The 18176-nt window shown below is 43.0% G+C and overlaps 1 protein-coding gene across 11 annotated transcripts in view; it reads left to right on the top strand.

Annotated features, from left to right (window-relative positions):
• The window catches only part of LOC123375395 (protocadherin alpha-C2-like), a 334194-nt gene that overhangs the window by 50638 nt on the left and 265380 nt on the right, over positions 1-18176 (top strand). For 3 of the 11 annotated variants that reach the window (XM_045026238.1, XM_045026249.1, XM_045026246.1), the window contains exon 1: positions 13551-16070. The exons of the other annotated variants lie outside the window; for them this stretch is intronic. In XM_045026238.1, the coding sequence (XP_044882173.1) occupies positions 13701-16070 (2370 nt within the window). In that variant the 5' untranslated portion in view covers positions 13551-13700. Of the gene's footprint in view, positions 1-13550; positions 16071-18176 lie in introns of those variants that run through there. 11 annotated transcript variants of the gene reach the window in all.

The following is an 18176-nucleotide window of genomic DNA, read 5'->3' as shown; positions in this document are numbered from 1 at the left end:
CCACCTGGCATTGCTGCTTGCCCCCGAATGTTCCTACTCCTTAAAGGAGTGCCCCCCACATTTTGAAAACCTCTGTACTAAATAAAATGCATTGTCCTCCATTATATGATTTTTCTTGCATACTGCCTGACCAGAGCTTGTGTACCCTTAGGGGTATCCTTACCCCAGTTTGAAAACCACTCCTGTAAACTGTGGTATACTACCACCTATCACCTAGCACTGAACAACTTCCATATAAAATCAGTGGTAATAGTGAAATCCCTAGTGGACTTCATGAAGGCTTCTTCCGTTTTAGAGTCATAACTCCAATTAAGGTAGCCATTTTTTCTTGTCGGTTTTATTATTTTCCTCCTTTTTTGTTTAGTTGTCCAGGGTGAGGAAGTGTCAGTACCGTGAGGTCATTCTTATGGTGGAAAAACTTTTTTTAAAAGGAAGGTTTTGTGGTGTTTTATAAAGATGGCCAGGTTCTGGATTTGCCTCCTCCTGTCTGTAAATTTGTTATATAGTCCAATTCCCCTCAGCTGAGAATACTTTGACCCCAACTGTGAAGTGCTTTGTCTTTCTTGGGCTTTGTGATCTGAATTGTCCCAGAGAAATACAGCTGTCATGGTGGTTCACAGATTGAAATTCAGTCTTTGATATAGCTGGGGCTTGATCCATTAATGGCTTTGAAACATGTTCAAAGCCTTAAACTAGCATGGGAAACTGACTGGCATCCAGTGGAGGGATTTGAGCATGACTTGATTTGCTCAGGACGGTCTGAACCATGGAGAATGGAGGCAGATGCATTCTGTACCAGCTGAAACTAGTTCATTGTCTTCACTTTCAGTTTCAGATTCAGTAAATTACAGTAATCCAATTTAGATATGCATATACATGGATCACTGTGGCCAGGTCCTTGCTTATGAGGAAGAAAGCTTCCTAGCAAGCTGGAAGTGAAGGAAAGTGTTTCTAGATAAACTTCTTGATCATCCACGCTCAACTATGAGAGCAATAGGACTTCCTACTTATCATGGACAGCTCCACAGTTTCTCACATCATATGGACTTGGTATCATCTCTGTTTCTTTTGTCTCCTTTTCCCTTTCATCCTTGTTGCTGTTAATTCCAGTTACTTTCTGTGTAACATCACTACATTTAATACTTTCCTCCCTATGCCCATGTTAACACCATCCTTTGCTCATCACCTCTCTTTGCTATTTTATTTTTACTTCTGCTCTTGCTGAACTGCATCCCTATTATTATTATTATTATTATTATTATTATTATTATTATTCTGTATTACATCCTTGGGATTATTTTAAACAAATAGCCTTCACACTATACAAGATCTTTAAGGATAAGAAGGGGAAAGTAACTGTCTAAAATTTATTCCCATGAGTCACCAATAAATCCTGACCATGAACCGCCTCTGTAGGTTTGAGTAGTCAAGAGTTTTGTTAGACCCTCTGCCATTTTCCTGATAACAGGAGAACCAGATAGGTCCTGCCTTCCCTGCTTACATGTTAGAAGAAGTCTGAGAAGAGATATTGAGACTCAGAGAATGATGAAATGCAGTCCATTAGCCATTGATAGGTAAAGATTGCATGAAGCATTACATACATCTGGAAATTGAGGGATAGCAGTTTTAAAAGTTGGTCACTGGCTGGTCTCTCATCAAGACAGCTGCTCAAATGATTTCTTGAGAGGGACCTAACAAAGAAATTGCAACTCTCCATCCCATCAAAAATACTTTTGAACTTCAGAAAGGTGATGATCAATGCATCTCTCCTCCCACTGAAATTAAGTGAAATAATCTAAGTAAAATTATCTTTACCACCCCGAAACTCCTCTCCCCCTGCTTGCTTGGTTACATGCACTGTTCTGTTATCAGGAAACTGTCAGGTATAATAGAAAGGCCTTTTCAAACTTCTAAAATATATCTTCCAACAAAAAAATCAACAATGATTCTTGAAGTTCTGTGGAGTTGTCTTCCTTGTGCCCTGGTTCCTAATTATTCAATGAAGTAAATTGCATTAGTTTCACTAGTTGCTGCAAAATGGCAAGTTGGTGTGGAATTGCAAGTGAAATAAGATTGTAATGTTGGCATTTATGTGTATTTGATTACAGTAGTCTCAAAGCACAGGGTCAAACTAATGTCATTCTAGCCCAGTATCCTGTCTTCTGACAGTGGTCAGTGTCAGATGGTTCAGAGGGAATGAATAGAATAGAGCAATTTTGAGTGATCCGTCCCCTGTTATATCATCCTGCCCCAGATTCTGGCAGCTGGAGGTTTAGGTACACTCAGAGCATGGGGTTGGATCCCTGACCATCTTGGATAATAGTCATTGATGACCCTATCTTCCATGAATTTATCTAATTCTTTTTTGAACCAGTTATACTTTTGACCTTCACAACTGTGATGCTGGTATCCCAGATGACAGCTTATGTCAAGGTCCTGAAGTCTCTGCTGTACACTGACAAATACATAGCTGGGATCAGTCTGGCTCACCTGTGTGTTAGTATTGTAAAAACAGGAGTTAGAATTATAAGAATATATTTAGAGTTTAGATTTTATTGAATGCTTGTGAGTTGCTGGATATATTAATCTCTCTTATAATATGTGTATCCCATATGTAAGGTGATCATAGAATCATAGGGTTAGAAGTGACTACAAAGGTCATCTAGTCTATCCCCCTGCCAAGATGCAGGATTTGTTGTGTCTAAACCATCCAAGACAGATGACTATCCAGCCTCCATTTGAAAACCTCCAGTGAAGAAGCTTCCACAACCTCCCGAGGTAGTCTGTTCCATTGTCCTACTGTTCTTACAGTTAGAAAGTTTTTCCTGAGATTTAATCCTCATCTGCTATGCTGTAGTTTTAACATATTGCCTCCTTGAACCCATTGCCTCAGAGAAACTGGGAAGGATCCAGAGGCAAGTGACAAAGATTGTCAAAGGGATAGAATATGAATCATATGGGCAAAGGCTGAAGGAACTGGGTATGTTTAGTTTGGAAAAGAGGAGATTAAGGGGAGAAATGATAGTGGTCTTCAGATACCTGTAAGGCTGCCATAAAAAAAAGACGGAGAAAAGTTGTTCCCTTTTGGCACACAGGGCAAGATAAGAGGTAATATTTGAGCATTTATATTGTGAGCCTCTGTGACTATGTAAATCACCAGACAGAAGAGAGACATTAATTGGTGTGATCTGCAACAGAAAGAGTTACGTCTTTCCCTAAAGAGGACAAAAGACGTTGTTGTTCTGGGTCCCCCTCCCACCATGAAGATGAATCATGCAGGTGGAGTCCTCCCATCAGCTGAATTTACAGCTCAGAATGCATGACAGGAGGGGGTAAAACCCCAAACAAAAGGAACTAGGTTTCTCTATTCTGCTTGGACTCTGGGAAGCAAGTTTTCTAGGTATAAGCAATAGATCTCCAGCTGCTTAGCCTGGGTTAGCCCTGAAGGACATAAAGAACTTGCTTATTGTAGATGCTTCTATTAGCTTTTGAAATTTAAGATTGTAACCCATTTGTGTAATTATGTTTTCCTGCTTTAATCTGGTAAATAACTCTCTAGTTTCCCTTTCCTATTTAACAAATCTTTATATAGTTTATTATAGGATTGGCTACAAGTGTTGTCTTTAGTGTGAGATTTGAGGTGCAATTGACTTGGTGTTTGATTGGTCCTTTAGGACTGGGAGTAACCTGAATATTTTTGTGATTGTTGGTGTAAGGGACCATCCATTAAAAATGTGTGCCCACCATGGTTGAGTTGAGTACCCAAAGGACTATCTGTGATTCCATGTTAAGACTGGAACAAAGAATCCTGTGGCACCTTATAGACTAACAGACGTTTTGGAGCATGAGCTTTCGTGGGTGAATACCCACTTCGTAAGACTGTTGTGGTGCCTGAGGAGTTCACATTGAATAATTGGTTGGTGAAATCAAAGTATAGTATTCACAACCAATTTGGGGTTTGCACCCTGCTTTCTAACAGTCTGCCCGGAGGTTGGTACTCACACTCTTGAGTCAGTGCAGAAAGCATTATAATAACATCCTATGGCAATGAGTTCCACAGATTTATTATGCATTGTGTGAAGTATTTCCTTTTGTTTGTATCAAATTTGCTGCCTATTAATTTCATTGGGTGAACCCTACTTCTTGTTTTATGTGAAGAGGTAAGTAACACTTCCCTATTCACCTTTTCCACACCATTCATGATGTTATAAACCTCTTTCATATCCCCCCTTAGTCATCTCTTTTCCAAAGTGAACAGTCCCAGTCTTAATCTCGCCACCTATGGAGACTGTTTTATACCCCTTATCATTTTTATTGCTCTTCTCTGCAACTTTTCCAATTATATCTTTTTTTGAGATGGGGTGATCAGAACTTCACACAGTATTCGAACTATGGGCATACCATGGATTTATAAAGTGGCATTATACTATTTACTGTCTTATTATCTATCCCTTTCCTAATGGTTCCTAACATTATGTTAGATTTTTTTTGACTGCTGCTGCATATTGAGCTGATGTTTTCAGAGAGCTATTCTCAATAACTGCAAGATCTCTTTCTTGAGTGTAACAGCTAATTTAGTGTATGTATAGTTGGGACTATTTTTCCCAAAGTGCATTACTTTGCATTTATCAACACTGAATTTCATCTGCCATTTTGTTACCCATTCACCCAGTTTAATGAGAACCCTTTCTAACTCTTCACCGTCAATTTTGGACTTAACTATCTTGAGTAATTTTACATCATGCCAATTTTGCCCCCTCAGTGTTCATCTCCTTTTAAAAACCATTTATGAATATGTTGAACATCAGAGGTCCCGGTAAAGATCGTCCCCCCGCCCCCACTATTTATTTGTGAAAACTGACCATTTATTCCTATCCTTTGTTTCCTATCTTTTAACCATCTACTGATCCACGAGAGTGCCTTCCCTCTTATCCGATCTGCTTAGTTTGCTTAAGAGCCTTTGGTGAGACACCTTGTCAAAGACTTTCTGAAAATCCAAGTACACTATATCTAATGGGTCACTTTTGTCCTCTTGCTTGTTGACACCATCAGATAATTCTAATAGCTTGGTGAACCATGGTTTCCCTTTACAAAAGCCATATTGACTCTTCCCCAACATATCATGTGCACAGTGCTTAAGAAGTGATGGGCTCAAGCAATTAGGTGCTGGGGCTCAAGCAATTTTTTTACTTTCATAACAGATAAGGCAAGCCCAGAGGTGACTGGGCTATGAACTGCCAACCTTAGAGGTGCTGGGGCTCAGCCCTGGCAAGCCCTGGCACAAATTAAGCACTGCATGTTCTGCTATGTGCATGATAACTTTCTTTTTTCACTATACTCTCAGCCAATTTGCCTGGTAAAGATGGTATTTCAGCAGAACTGTACAAAGTACTATTGAGTGTTTCACAACATCTTGAGTAGCATTTGGGAAGAAGAAGACATGCCACAAGACTTCAAATATGCTATTATCATAGGCACTGACTCGGTGGGTGCTCCGAGTCTGGAGCACCCATGGAAAAAAAATTGTGGGTGGTCATCACCCATTGGCTGCCCCACAGATCAGCATCCCCTCTTCCCCCGAGTGCCTCCCACCCACTGGCGGCCCTGCCTATCAGCTCATCCCCCTCCTTCCCAGTACCTCCCACCTGCCAGCGATCAGCTGCTCAGTGGAAATTCAGGAGGCCTGGGGGCAGGGTGGGGACAGGAAGAGGTGGGGCAGGGGTGGAGCCTGGGGGGCAGGGGTGGAGTGGGGGTGGGAAGAGGCAGGGCGGGGGTTTGGGGATAGGGGTGGAGTGGGGGCAGGGTCTGTGGCAGAGTTGGGGTTGAGCATCCCCCGGGAACTGAGGATGTCAGAGCATATGGCTATTATTGTATCACTGTTCAAAAACAAAGGCAGCAAAGCTGACTGCAGAAAATACAGAAGCATTTCTCTCCTCTGTACAGCAGGGAAAATACTAGCTTGTATTCTACTGCACAGACTCATTGCTAACATATCTGAGAAGAATTTTCCAGAAGTGCAGTGTGGTTTCAGACCAAGTCCTAGTACCACAGATATGATTTTTGTCATAAGGCAGATCTAGGAAAATTTTTTAGAGCAGAACATGGACCTGTATGCAGTTTTCATCAACTTGACCAAAGCTTTTGATATGGCAAACAGAGAGGGTCTATGGGTTATTCTACCTGAACTGGACTGCCCAAGAAGGTTCATACAAATCATCCATCTGTTCTATGACCACACGACAGTGCAAGTGCTCTCCATTTGTGATTCTTCTGATGCATTTGAAATCTTGAATGGAGTGAATCAAGGCTGTGTACTTGCTCCAATGCTGTTCAATTTGTTCTTTGCCTGTGTCCTCAGCCATGCCACAAAGAACTTGGATCAGGGAATATACATCCACTACCGACACAGTGGCTCCCTCTTTGATCTTCGAAGACTCAGTGCCAAGACCAAGATGCTGGAGAGACATTTTGCAAATAACTGTGCCTTGATGGCTCATAGACATAATGACCTTCATGTCATCATTGATAGGTTTTCTGAAGCATCCCAGCTATTTGGCCTCACCATCAATCTCAGTAAGACAGAGGTCTTGTTCCAACCAGAACCTCATTCCAATGCTTCAGTGCCAGCCATCTTCATCCAAGGCATGCAGCTGAAAAATGGGGATCAGTTTAAGTATTTAGGCAACATTATTTCAAGTGACGGTTCCCTTGATAAAGAAATTGCTTCCAGCATCAGTAAAACCAGCCAGGCACTTTGCCAACTCCAAACAAAAGTCCTTCACCAAAACAACATTCGTCTCTCCACCAAATTGAAAATCTACAGTGCAATGGTTCTAATGTATCTCCTGTATAGATCTGAGACATGGACTCTTTATAGATGGCACAGTAAACAGCTTGAGCAATTTCACATGCGCTCCCCCCACTCAATAATGAGCATTCACTGGCAGGACAGAGTGACCAATATTAAGGTCCTTGAGAGAGCAAACACAACCAGAATTCAGGAAATATTCAGAGCAGAACTTAGATGGACTGGAAATGTCATCAGAATGGAAGACCACTGTCTCCGAAACAGATCTTATATGGGGAGCTGAGTCAGGGCAAGAGAAAGAAGGGTTTTCCATATAAGTGCTTCAAAGATAACCTGAGGAGGAATCTCCAGTGGGCTGGCATCAGTCTCAAAGAACTCAAGCAAATGGCTCAGAACAGGGCTCGCTGGCGATCTCTGACAAGATCAGCATGTAACAGGTTCAAGCGGGACTGACAAAATCATCTCCAAGCTGCACGTGAAAAGTGCCACAAAACTGCATCATCAAACCTCAGAGATTTGACTTCCCATGCCCTCAGCGTGGCTGACTCTGTGCAGCAGGGTAGGACTTCAGAGAAAATTGTGACAATATCATCATATTATTGTCAGCGATGGACTACCAACAATCTCTTTGAGCATTTCACAGTCACTGTCACCATTTTGATCAGATGGTTAGTAGCGTAGTCCTCTTGATATTCTTATTGTTCAAGCATGGAATTTCTATCGATAGAGATTCTATGGTATAGTTTGATTCATTTAAGATTTTTATTTTATTTGACTATGCTTTTTTCACATATAGTGCCACTCCCCAACGCGTGTAACCTACTCTGCAATTCCTATGTATTTGGCACCTGGTGTTACCATGTTCCATTGATTATCCTCATTCCACCAAGTTTCCCCAATGCCTATTATATCAATATCCTCATTTAATGTCAGGTACTCTAGTTCACCTATCTTAGTATTTATACTTCAGTCATTTGTATATAAAGCACTTGCACATTTTGTCAATATTCAGTTGCTTGCCTTCATGTATTTATATTTTATATTTATATTTAAATAAGGTAGTCTTACATTTAACTGTTCCTCACTAACTCCTACCTTCCCTTTACCAACTTCTTTCCTATCCTCTTTACTAGGATGTAGAGTTCCCTCTTTAATAAATTTATCCCCAAAGGATATTGCCACATGTGCTCCTCTGCACCTGTTGTTTTCCCCCCCAGGCCTTAGGTTTAAAAAATCCTCTGCAACTTTTTTTTTTATATGCTAGCAATTTAGTTCCATTTAGGTTTAGGTGGAGCCCATCCTTCCTGTACAGGTTCCTCTGTTCCCAAATGCTTTCCCAGTTCCTAATAAAACTAAAACACTCCTCCCAACACCATCCTCTCATCCAGGCATCGAGACTCTCATCCTGAAATTCTGCCTAACTGACCCTGCAAATGCTACATGAATTCCTACTTGAATCCTTTCAGTTGATAAAACCTCCCATTATTCATCTCGACCATTATATTGTACCCTCTAAAACTGATATTATAACTATTTCCTGTGTTTCATATTTACTTTCTGAAATAGACTGTAAACCCTTTGGCACATCGCCAGTGCACTGAAATTGCCTGCAAGGCGCTATGCGCATGTATTGCACTCCACCACTAGCACCAGTGCCATCCTCTTTCTAATCATTACTACTAGTGCAACTGCTACTGCTACTCATCATCTTCATTATGAGGTAAAATATATCAGCCTGACTGATGACAAACAACTGCCAGTTGGAATCGTAGCTCTGCATTGGCAGAGCACTGGACATTATTAGATAAAATTTTAAGTCCTGTGATGCGATCATCCAGTCGGGTGGGTGGATGGAGCTCCCCTTCACTGCACTTCCATGGGCGATACGCTTGTGCAACTGACAGAATAGCTAGGCCCCTGATTTTGTTCTTCAAAGCTCTCAGTGAGCTGGAATCGGAAAGGCCGCTTCTCCTTCTGTGACCATAACCTCCCGAGATGGCTGAGATCCTCTAGGATATAAGAACATAAGAACATAAGAAAGGCCGTACCGGGTCAGACCAAAGGTCCATCTAGCCCAGTATCTGTCTACCGACAGTGGCCAATGCCAGGTGCCCCTGAGGGAGTGAACCTAACAGGCAATGATCAAGTGATCTCTCTCCTGCCATCCATCTCCATCCTCTGACGAACAGAGGCTAGGGACACCATTCTTACCCATCCTGGCTAATAGCCATTTATGGACTTAGCCACCATGAATTTATCCAGTCCCCTTTTAAACATTGTTATAGTCCTAGGCAACCTCCTCAGGTAAGGAGTTCCACAAGTTGACTGTGCGCTGCGTGAAGAAGAGCTTCCTTTTATTTGTTTTAAACCTGCTGCCTATTAATTTCATTTGGTGACCCCTAGTCCTTGTATTATGGGAATAAGTAAATAACTTTTCCTTATCCACTTTCTCAACATCACTCATGATTTTATATACCTCTATCATGTCCCCCCTTAGTCTTCTCTTTTCCAAACTGAAGAGTCCTAGCCTCTTTAATCTTTCCTCATATGGGACCCTCTCTAAACCCCTAATCATTTTAGTTGCTCTTTTCTGAACCTTTTCTAGTGCTAGAATATCTTTTTTGAGGTGAGGAGACCACATCTGTACACAGTATTCGAGATGTGGGCGTACCATGGATTTATATAAGGGCAATAATATATTCTCAGTCTTATTCTCTATCCCCTTTTTAATGATTCCTAACATCCTGTTTGCTTTTTTGACCGCCTCTGCACACTGTGTGGACATCTTCAGAGAACTATCCACGATAACTCCAAGATCTTTTTCCTGACTCGTTGTAGCTAAATTAGCCCCCATCATGTTGTATGTATAGTTGGGGTTATTTTTTCCAATGTGCATTACTTTACATTTATCCACATTAAATTTCATTTGCCATTTTGTTGCCCAATCACTTAGTTTTGTGAGATCTTTGTGAGGATGATGTAAAGAGTAAGAATAGTGAGAATGGGAAACAGAACCTTTGCTCGTTCAAGAGCAGGGAACTCCCTTCCTGAAGAGCTGAGGATTGCTAGGGTCCTGGTCATATTCAGGACAAAATACAAGACCCAACTCTCTGACATAACCTTCCCATAACATACTCGCTGGCTCATACCAATGCACACACTTCCACTTGCAAGTGCTTACACAAACACAAAATCGAAACAATTCAAAGCTACTATTCTGCTTTCTCTTAGGCCTGGTCTACACTATGCATTTAAACCAATTTTAGGAGCGTTAAACCGATTTAACACCACACCTGTCCACACTAAGAGGCCCTTTATATCGATATAAAGGGCTCTTTAAACCGGTTTCTGTACTCCTCCCTAACGAGAGGAGTAGCACTAATATCAGTATTACCATATCGGATTAGGGTTAGTGTGGCCGCAAATCAATGGTATTGGCCTCCAAGCGGTATCCCGCAGTGCACCACTGTGACCGTTCTGGACAGCAATCTGAACTCAGATGCAGTGGCCAGGTAGACAGGAAAAGCCCCACGAACTTTTGAATTTCATTTCCTGTTTGCCCAGCACGGGTGGCGATGCAGTCCCAAATCCAAATCCAAAAAGAGCTCCAGCATGGACCGTACGGATGTGATTGCTGTATGGGCAGACAAATCTATTCTATCAGAGCTCCGTTACAGAAGACGAAATGCCAAAGCATTTTAAAAGAATCTCCAGACAGAGGCCACAGCAGAGACTCAGCACACTGCTGCGTGACAAGCGTAACGGAAAGCCAAAGAATCAAATGGACGCTCATGGAGGGAGGGAGGGGGGACTGAGGACTCAAGCTATCCCACAGTTCCTGCAGTCTCCAAAAAGCATTTGCATTCTTGGCTGAGCTCCCAATGCCTGTAGGGTCAAACACATTGTCCGGGGTGGTTCAGGGCATAGCTTGTCAATTTTACTCCCCCCCCGCAAGAAGTAAAAGGGAAAAAAATGGTCTCTTGACTTTTTTAAATGTCACCCTATGTCTACTGAATGCTGCTGGTAGATGCGGTGCTGCGGCAGTGACCTGCAGCATCCTCTTTCCCCCTCCCTGGTGGCAGATGGTACAATATGACTGATATCCATTGTCATCATCAGCCTTGTGGCAGATGGTACAGTACAGAAGGACTGGTATCCGTCCTCATCATCAGCCTGTGAGTGCTCCTGGCTGGCCTCAGGTGAGGTCGGCCGGGGGTGCCTGGGTAAAAACCTCCTGGTCATTCCCAGTAGATGGTACAGAACGTCTGGTAACCGTCTTCATCATAGTAACTGGGGGCTGAGCTCCATCAGCCCCCGCCCTTCATGTGTAAAGAAAAGATTCTGTACTGCCTGGACTATCATAGCAGCGGGATGCTAGGCTTCTCTCCCCCACACTGCTTAATGTCCTGTCTGGACTATCATAGCAGCTGGAGGCTGCCTTCCCCTCATTTTATCTCACTAACAAGTCACTGTTTCTTATTCCTGCATTCTTTATTACTTCATCACACAAATGGGGGGACACTGCAATGGTAGCCCAGGAAGGCTGGGGGAGGAGGGAAGCAACAGGTGGGGTTGTTGCAGGGGCACCCCATGTGAATAGCATGCAGCTCATCATTTCTGCAGGATCTGACATGGAGCAGCTATGCTCTCTGGTTCTCTGATACACTGGTTCTCTAGTACACTTGCCCCATATTCTAGGCAGGACTGACTCTATTTTTAGATACCATAAAGGAGGGATTGACTCGGGGAGTCATTCCCATTTTTGTCTTTTGCGCCCCCGGCCGACCTCAGCCAGGGGCACCCATGACAGCAGCAGACAGTACAGTACAGAAGGACTGGTAACTGTAATCTCATTGCCAATTTACAATGGCAGCAGACAGTACAGAACAACTGATAACCGTCTCTGCTATCATGCAAAAGCAAATGAATGCTGCTGTGTAGTGCTGCTGTATCGCCTCTGTCAGCGGCATCTAGTACACATACGGTGACAGTGACAAAAGGCAAAACAGGCTCCATGGTTGCCCTGCTATGGCGTCTGCCAGAGCAATCCAGGGAAAAAGGGCGTGAAATGATTGTCTGCTGTTGCTTTCCCAGAGGAAGGAATGACTGATGACATTTACCCAGAACCACCCGTGACAATGATTTTTGCCCCATCAGGCACTGGGATCTCAACCCAGAATTCCAAGGGGCAGGGAGACTGCGGGAACCATGGGATAGCTACGGAATAGCTACCCACAGTGCAACACTCCAGAAATCGATTCTAGCCTCAGACCATGGACGCACACCGCCAAATTAATGTGATTAGTGTGGCCGCGTGCACTCGACTTTATACGATCTGTTTTACTAAACCGGTTTATGTAAAATCGGAATAATCCCGTAGTGTAGATGTACCCTTAGAAAGAGGAATAGAACTACAAGAAACAACAAGAATACAAAGAAAAGAAGAGAAAAGTGAATTTGATCCTAGATATCCCTGGACAAGGAAGAGAAACAAAATATGAGCGCTGCCTGGGCTGTAATCCACTCACACATATCAGTTTTGTAAGGCACTTAGATACCATGGCATTGGGCATAGTATAAAATATAGATAAATATATTTCATCTTCTTTTCTTAAACTGATCTGTCGTTGGTACCAGCTGAACTTCTATTTAAAAGTGAATTGTTATTAGTAGGAAATACAAATTGATCTTTTCAAAAGGGAAATCTTAGTTGTTTCACAGTTCAGCTGTTCATAACAATTTTATTCTCCATTAAAATTCTTGTTCCTTCTACTAAATGACAAGTGCTGGACACTTGCTCAATCAATGATAAACAGTAACCCAGGAAACAATAGAAGAACATTTTATTTTCCACTGCATTTATCTTCGTGTGCCCCAAAGCATTTTACAGGGTTATGGTAAATTACACGATTACGGAGTTAAATAATAAATAATAGAAAAAAGAAAGATAAATTAAAAAGTAAAGAGAAAAATGTTATAGAGGAGATTTTAGAGCTGGAGAGTCATTGGGGCAGACATATATGAAAGACTGTTCCGAAAGGATAGAGCTGAGGAGGTAAGACCGCGGACGGAACGCGAGGAAATAGAGCCTGAACCAAAGCTCATTAAAATTAGTGAAAGAATCTTATTCATATCAAAGGTGTTTCGCTGAGGTTTGAATCAGGCCCTAAAAGGAGCAGAAGGAGTGGGGAGGAGAGAAGGCGAGAGTTTCAGAGGACCCATGAGATATGATGGAGCAAGTTGTCGAACATCAGAACTCAAATCTCTTTGTGAAAAAAAGGCCAGAATCATTAGTAAAGTAATTTTTTCAAATGTTAACTGAGATGCTTGTGGCATTTTCCGTTTCTATCAATAAAAAGTGGACACTGAGTATTAGAGACGGAGAAAAAATATAAAATAGATATTATCATTTTACATTTATGTCTGCTTTACAGTTAAATATTTCAATATTTATTTTATTTGGGGAAAGAACGTTCCTTCAGTCAATCACCGGTTATTACAGCATCATTCACTCAGATTTTCCTATGCACAGGTATAATATGAGAATGATCAGAAATCAGATTATTTTAGATATAAGTAACCCATGAAAATCTTTATTCTCAATGATGGATTAAATATAAATACAAAAAAATAATTTGTTACTGAGACTCACATGTACCACATTGTGGCGCTGTCTACTAAAAAACCGCGTTATGCCAGGAAATGAAAACAGCTCCGCCCTGGGAGGAAGAAAACACTGGCTGCCCCAGCCTCAGAATAACGGGATCATACTGGATGCGACAAGAGCGGATGGAATTCATTGTGACAGTACTGCAGGGTAGATCAAAAATATTATATAGAACGGCTGGTAATTAGTTAATCAGATTTGAATCCGAAACATTCCGCGTCCGCGATGGCTCTTCTCCGGCGAGACTCCCTGGTAACCAGGCAGCTGCTGCGGCTGGTTCTGTTGCACACGGCCTGGGAGGTGGGCAGCGGCCAGGTCCGTTATTCTGTGCCGGAGGAATCCAAACACGGCACCTTTGTGGGCCGCCTGGCTCAGGACCTGGGGCTGGAGGCGGCGGAGCTGGTGTCTCGGATGTTCCGGATGGTCTCCAGCGGCAGGAGAGACTATTTTGAGGTAAATTTGCAGAGCGGCGTTTTGTTTGTTAATTCGCAACTAGACAGGGAAGAGCTGTGCGGCCAGAGCCCCCTGTGCGCCATTGACCTGGAGGTGATAGTGGACAAACCCCTGAGGATATTTCACGTGGAAGTGGAGATACAGGATATAAATGATAATGCTCCTGCTTTTTCGGCAAATGACTTAAAGATATTTATTGCAGAATCTAGATTACCAGGCTTTCGATTCCCGCTAGAGGGCGCGTCTGACGCAGATATTGGTACAAACTCTCTGCTAACCTATAAACTCAGCCCAAATGAACATTTCACTCTAGACTTGCAAACGAAAAATGATCAAATCACATCTGCCGATATGGTTTTAAAGAAACCACTGGATAGAGAGGAAGCCTCTCTGCATCATTTATTACTCACTGCCACTGATGGGGGTAAACCGGAGCTCACCGGCACAGTTCAGCTGGTGATCACTGTCCTGGATGCCAATGATAATGCGCCTGTATTTAATAAGTCAGTCTACGAAATAAAATTATTGGAAAATACAGCTAATGGTGTATTAGTGATGACCCTCAACGCCACAGATTTGGATGAGGGAACTAATAAGGATATTTCCTATTCTTTCATTAGTCATGTTCCCCCTAATGGAAGAGACTTGTTCAGTATAAATTCAAATACTGGTGAGATCAGAGTTAAAGGAGAAATTGATTTTGAAGTGCACAATGTATATGAAATTAGAGTTGAGGCGAAGGACAAAGGGAATCTCCCACTGGCTGGCCACTGCAAAATTTTGATAGATGTTATAGACGTGAACGATAACGCCCCTGAGCTGGCCGTGACTTCCCTTTCCCTGCCGGTGCCGGAGGACGCGCCCCCGGGGACAGTGGTGGCTCTTATTAGCGTCTCTGACCGGGACTCGGGAGATAACGGCAAAGTCACCTGCTCCATCCCCCCGAACCTGCCCTTTCGGCTCGTCTCCACCTTTAAGAATTATCACTCGCTGGTGCTGGCGGAGGCCGTGGATCGGGAGCGAGTGTCTGAATATAAGCTCGTGGTGACAGCCAGAGACGAAGGGGCCCCGTCTCTGTCGGCCAGCAGCAGCATTTTGGTGCCAATCGCGGATGTGAACGATAACGCCCCCGCTTTCCCTCAGCCCGTTTATACGGTGTTTGTGAAGGAAAACAACCCGCCCGGGGCCCATCTCTTGACCGTGTCTGCCTCGGACCCGGACCTGAGGGAAAACGCCTTTGTGAGCTACAAGGTGGTGGAGCGAAGTGTGGGAGAGCAGCCCCTGTCCAGCTACATCTCGGTGCACTCGGAGAGCGGGCACATCTATGCCCTGCAGCCCTTTGACTACGAGGAGCTGCAAGTGCTGCAGTTCCAGGTGAGCGCGAGGGACGCCGGGTTGCCGTCGCTGTGCGGGAACGTGACTGTGCAGCTCTTTGTGCTGGATGCAAATGACAACGCGCCCGCAGTGTCCCCGGCCGGCTCCGTCCGCGGCTCGCCAGGGCCCGAGCTGGTTCCGCTGTCGGCCGGCGCAGGGCACGTGGTGGGCAAGATCCGAGCGGTGGATGCGGATTCCGGCTACAACGCCTGGCTTCGCTACGAAGTGCAGGAGCCCGGGGCTGCGGGGCCTTTCCGGGTGGGTGTGTACAGCGGGGAGATCAGCACGACGCGGGCCTTGGAGGAGGCGGACGGCCCCAGCCAGAGACTCGTGATCCTGGTGAAGGACCATGGGGAGCCGGCGCTGTCAGCGACAGCCACTGTCAGCCTGTCCCTGGTGGAGAGTCCCCAGGCTGTGAAATGGGACTCGAGGCCAAGGGGCGGGAGCGAAGGGCCCTTGGTTGACATGAACGTGTCTTTAATGATCGCCATTTGCTCGGTGTCCGGGCTGTTTGTGCTGGTGATTGTCGTGTATGTTGGCCTGAGATGCCGCCCGGGTCCGGAAGTGATGTGCAGGCCTGGGAAAGCCACCGTGGTGTGCGCGAGCGAGGTGGGGAGTTGGTCCTATTCCCAGCGCCAGAGCCGGAACTTGTGTGTAGGGGAAGGCACCGCCAAGAATGACCTCATGGTTTTCAGCCCCAACTTCCCCCACTCTTTGCAAAATGGGGAGGAGAAACAGCAGGAACTTAACCCAAATGATGCAGGACAGGTAAGTCTCTGGATGGAATGTTATGAGTAGTCTCTCAGAGAGGACCGTGATAGTATCTCTTCTGCTTTTTGTATAAATGGTTATTTGAGATGGCTTTTAAAGTAAAGATATTTGAAAGTAATCCCTGATTTTTTAAGGACACATCTAATGGCTTCACAAGGAATGAATGATGCTCAGTAGTGATTTCTGTATTTTTGATGAGTGATTTGAAGCTTTGGTGAAATTTCAGTCCTGGATAGATTGTTTTTCATAATGAAAATTTATATTTTAAATATATTTTATTTTTTTAATGATACTCTTTAATTTTAAATCAGTAAGTAACCCGAAATGTTTTGAATTAAAGTCTGCAGGAAAATCACACTTTTTATTTCGCACTGATTTCGAGCTGACGTAGATTTCAGCCTATGTGTGGTTTGATTCTTAGGAAGTGAAACCGTGCAACAGCAGCATATATTTAAATTTCTGAAAAATTAGCTCTGATTGTGAGTTGTTATATCTGCTAGATTTTATTTTTTTTATTGTTTTGAACAGACTGTCACTTTCAAGGAGTGTTCCAGTTCGATTTTATTAATCCGAAAATAGACGCTTGATTTCCTTCTCCATCCCTTAATGAAAACATTGTTGTTTTTACTTCAGTCCCTGACTTAATTTTAGTCTTAGTTAAAACGAAGAAATGGAGACACTGTAGCTCAGAAGGAAGATGAAACCCCCTGTTAGGAATACAAACATTCACATTTTTCTGTGTCCTACAGTCAATTGGAGGAAAAATAACATGTCGCCATCTACTGTTTTCCTAATTTTGTAGCAAAATTCTCACAACGAGACAAGTATTCCTGTCAGTGATGAGAGTTTGGAATCAATGGTGGACGGTGTTTCTTTTTCTCAACACTGAGGCACTAGTGGTAAATGCAATAGTATAATATTGTATGGTGAAAAGTAGCTGTAAGTGTTAGGCCAAAGCATTGAATTTCAACTGTCCCCCTGAATACAATTGCTAAATATATATTCATTGGAGGTGGTAGGATCTGTCAAATGGACATTAGGAACTTCTAAAAGTTTATGGGTTTAGATTTCAGAAATTTCAGCTACTGATGTAATGGGAAGAAGTAGTTGTGAAGAGAAAGAGAGGACCTTATCTTGATTACACTAGTGTAAATCCAATATAATTAGGCATTCCAATGGCCCCATCCTTTACCTATAAGAAACAACGAGCTCCTATTGGCTTTATAAGGAATAACTCAAATCCTGGGAAACACAGTTTCTAAGTATTGATTCATAAATATAATATTATGATGATTTTCACCTTATTTTTTTGAAGCATAGGAACTGCCTTACCGGATCACACCAATGACTGTCACTGTAGCATTCTAGTAGATGTCTTGAAGAAGGTGTAAAATTCCAATAACAAACACTAGCATGCCTGCTGGAAGCTTCTTCTTAATCCAAGACAGTTGTTGGTTGCTTAGGTCTTGAAGGAGGAGGGTTATATACTTAATGCCTTTTTATTGTGTATAGTGCAAGAGAAGATATTTCAGAAATGCTGAGTCTTGGTGATGAAGATAACAATAATGGTTATTTGTAGCATAATCATATATATGTAGGGCTGGAACTGGAAGGACCTCCAGAAGTCATCAAGTCCAGCCCCCTGTGCTGTGGTGAGCCAAATGAACACACCCCTAACAGGTGTTTGTCCAACTTGTTTTTTAAAACTTCCAATTATGGGGATTTCACAACCTCCCTTGGAAGCCTGTTCCAGAGCTTAACTACTCTTATAGTTAGAAAGTTTTCCCTAATATGTAACCTGCTTCTTCCTCCCTTTGCATTAGGCCAGTAAACCCTCAAAGAAGGCAATTAGATTGGTTTGGCATGATTTGTTCTTTAAAAATCCATGCAGGCCATTCCTTATAACCCAATTATCCTCCAGGTGCTTACAAATTCAGTGTTTAATAATTTGCTCCAGTATCTTTCCAGGTATTGAAGTTAGGCTGACTCTTCTAAAATTTGCTCGTCCTCTTTGTTCCCCCTTTTAAAGATAGGTACTATGTTTGCCCTCCTTCAGTCTTCTGGGAACTCACCTGTCCTCTACTTCTCAAAGATAATTGCTAA

This window comes from Mauremys mutica, chromosome 8 (genome assembly GCF_020497125.1).
Source record: "Mauremys mutica isolate MM-2020 ecotype Southern chromosome 8, ASM2049712v1, whole genome shotgun sequence".
NCBI classification, from domain to species: Eukaryota; Metazoa; Chordata; order Testudines; family Geoemydidae; genus Mauremys; species Mauremys mutica.
Note: the sequence above shows the minus strand (reverse complement) of the source record. Positions and strands in the feature narration are given on the sequence as shown.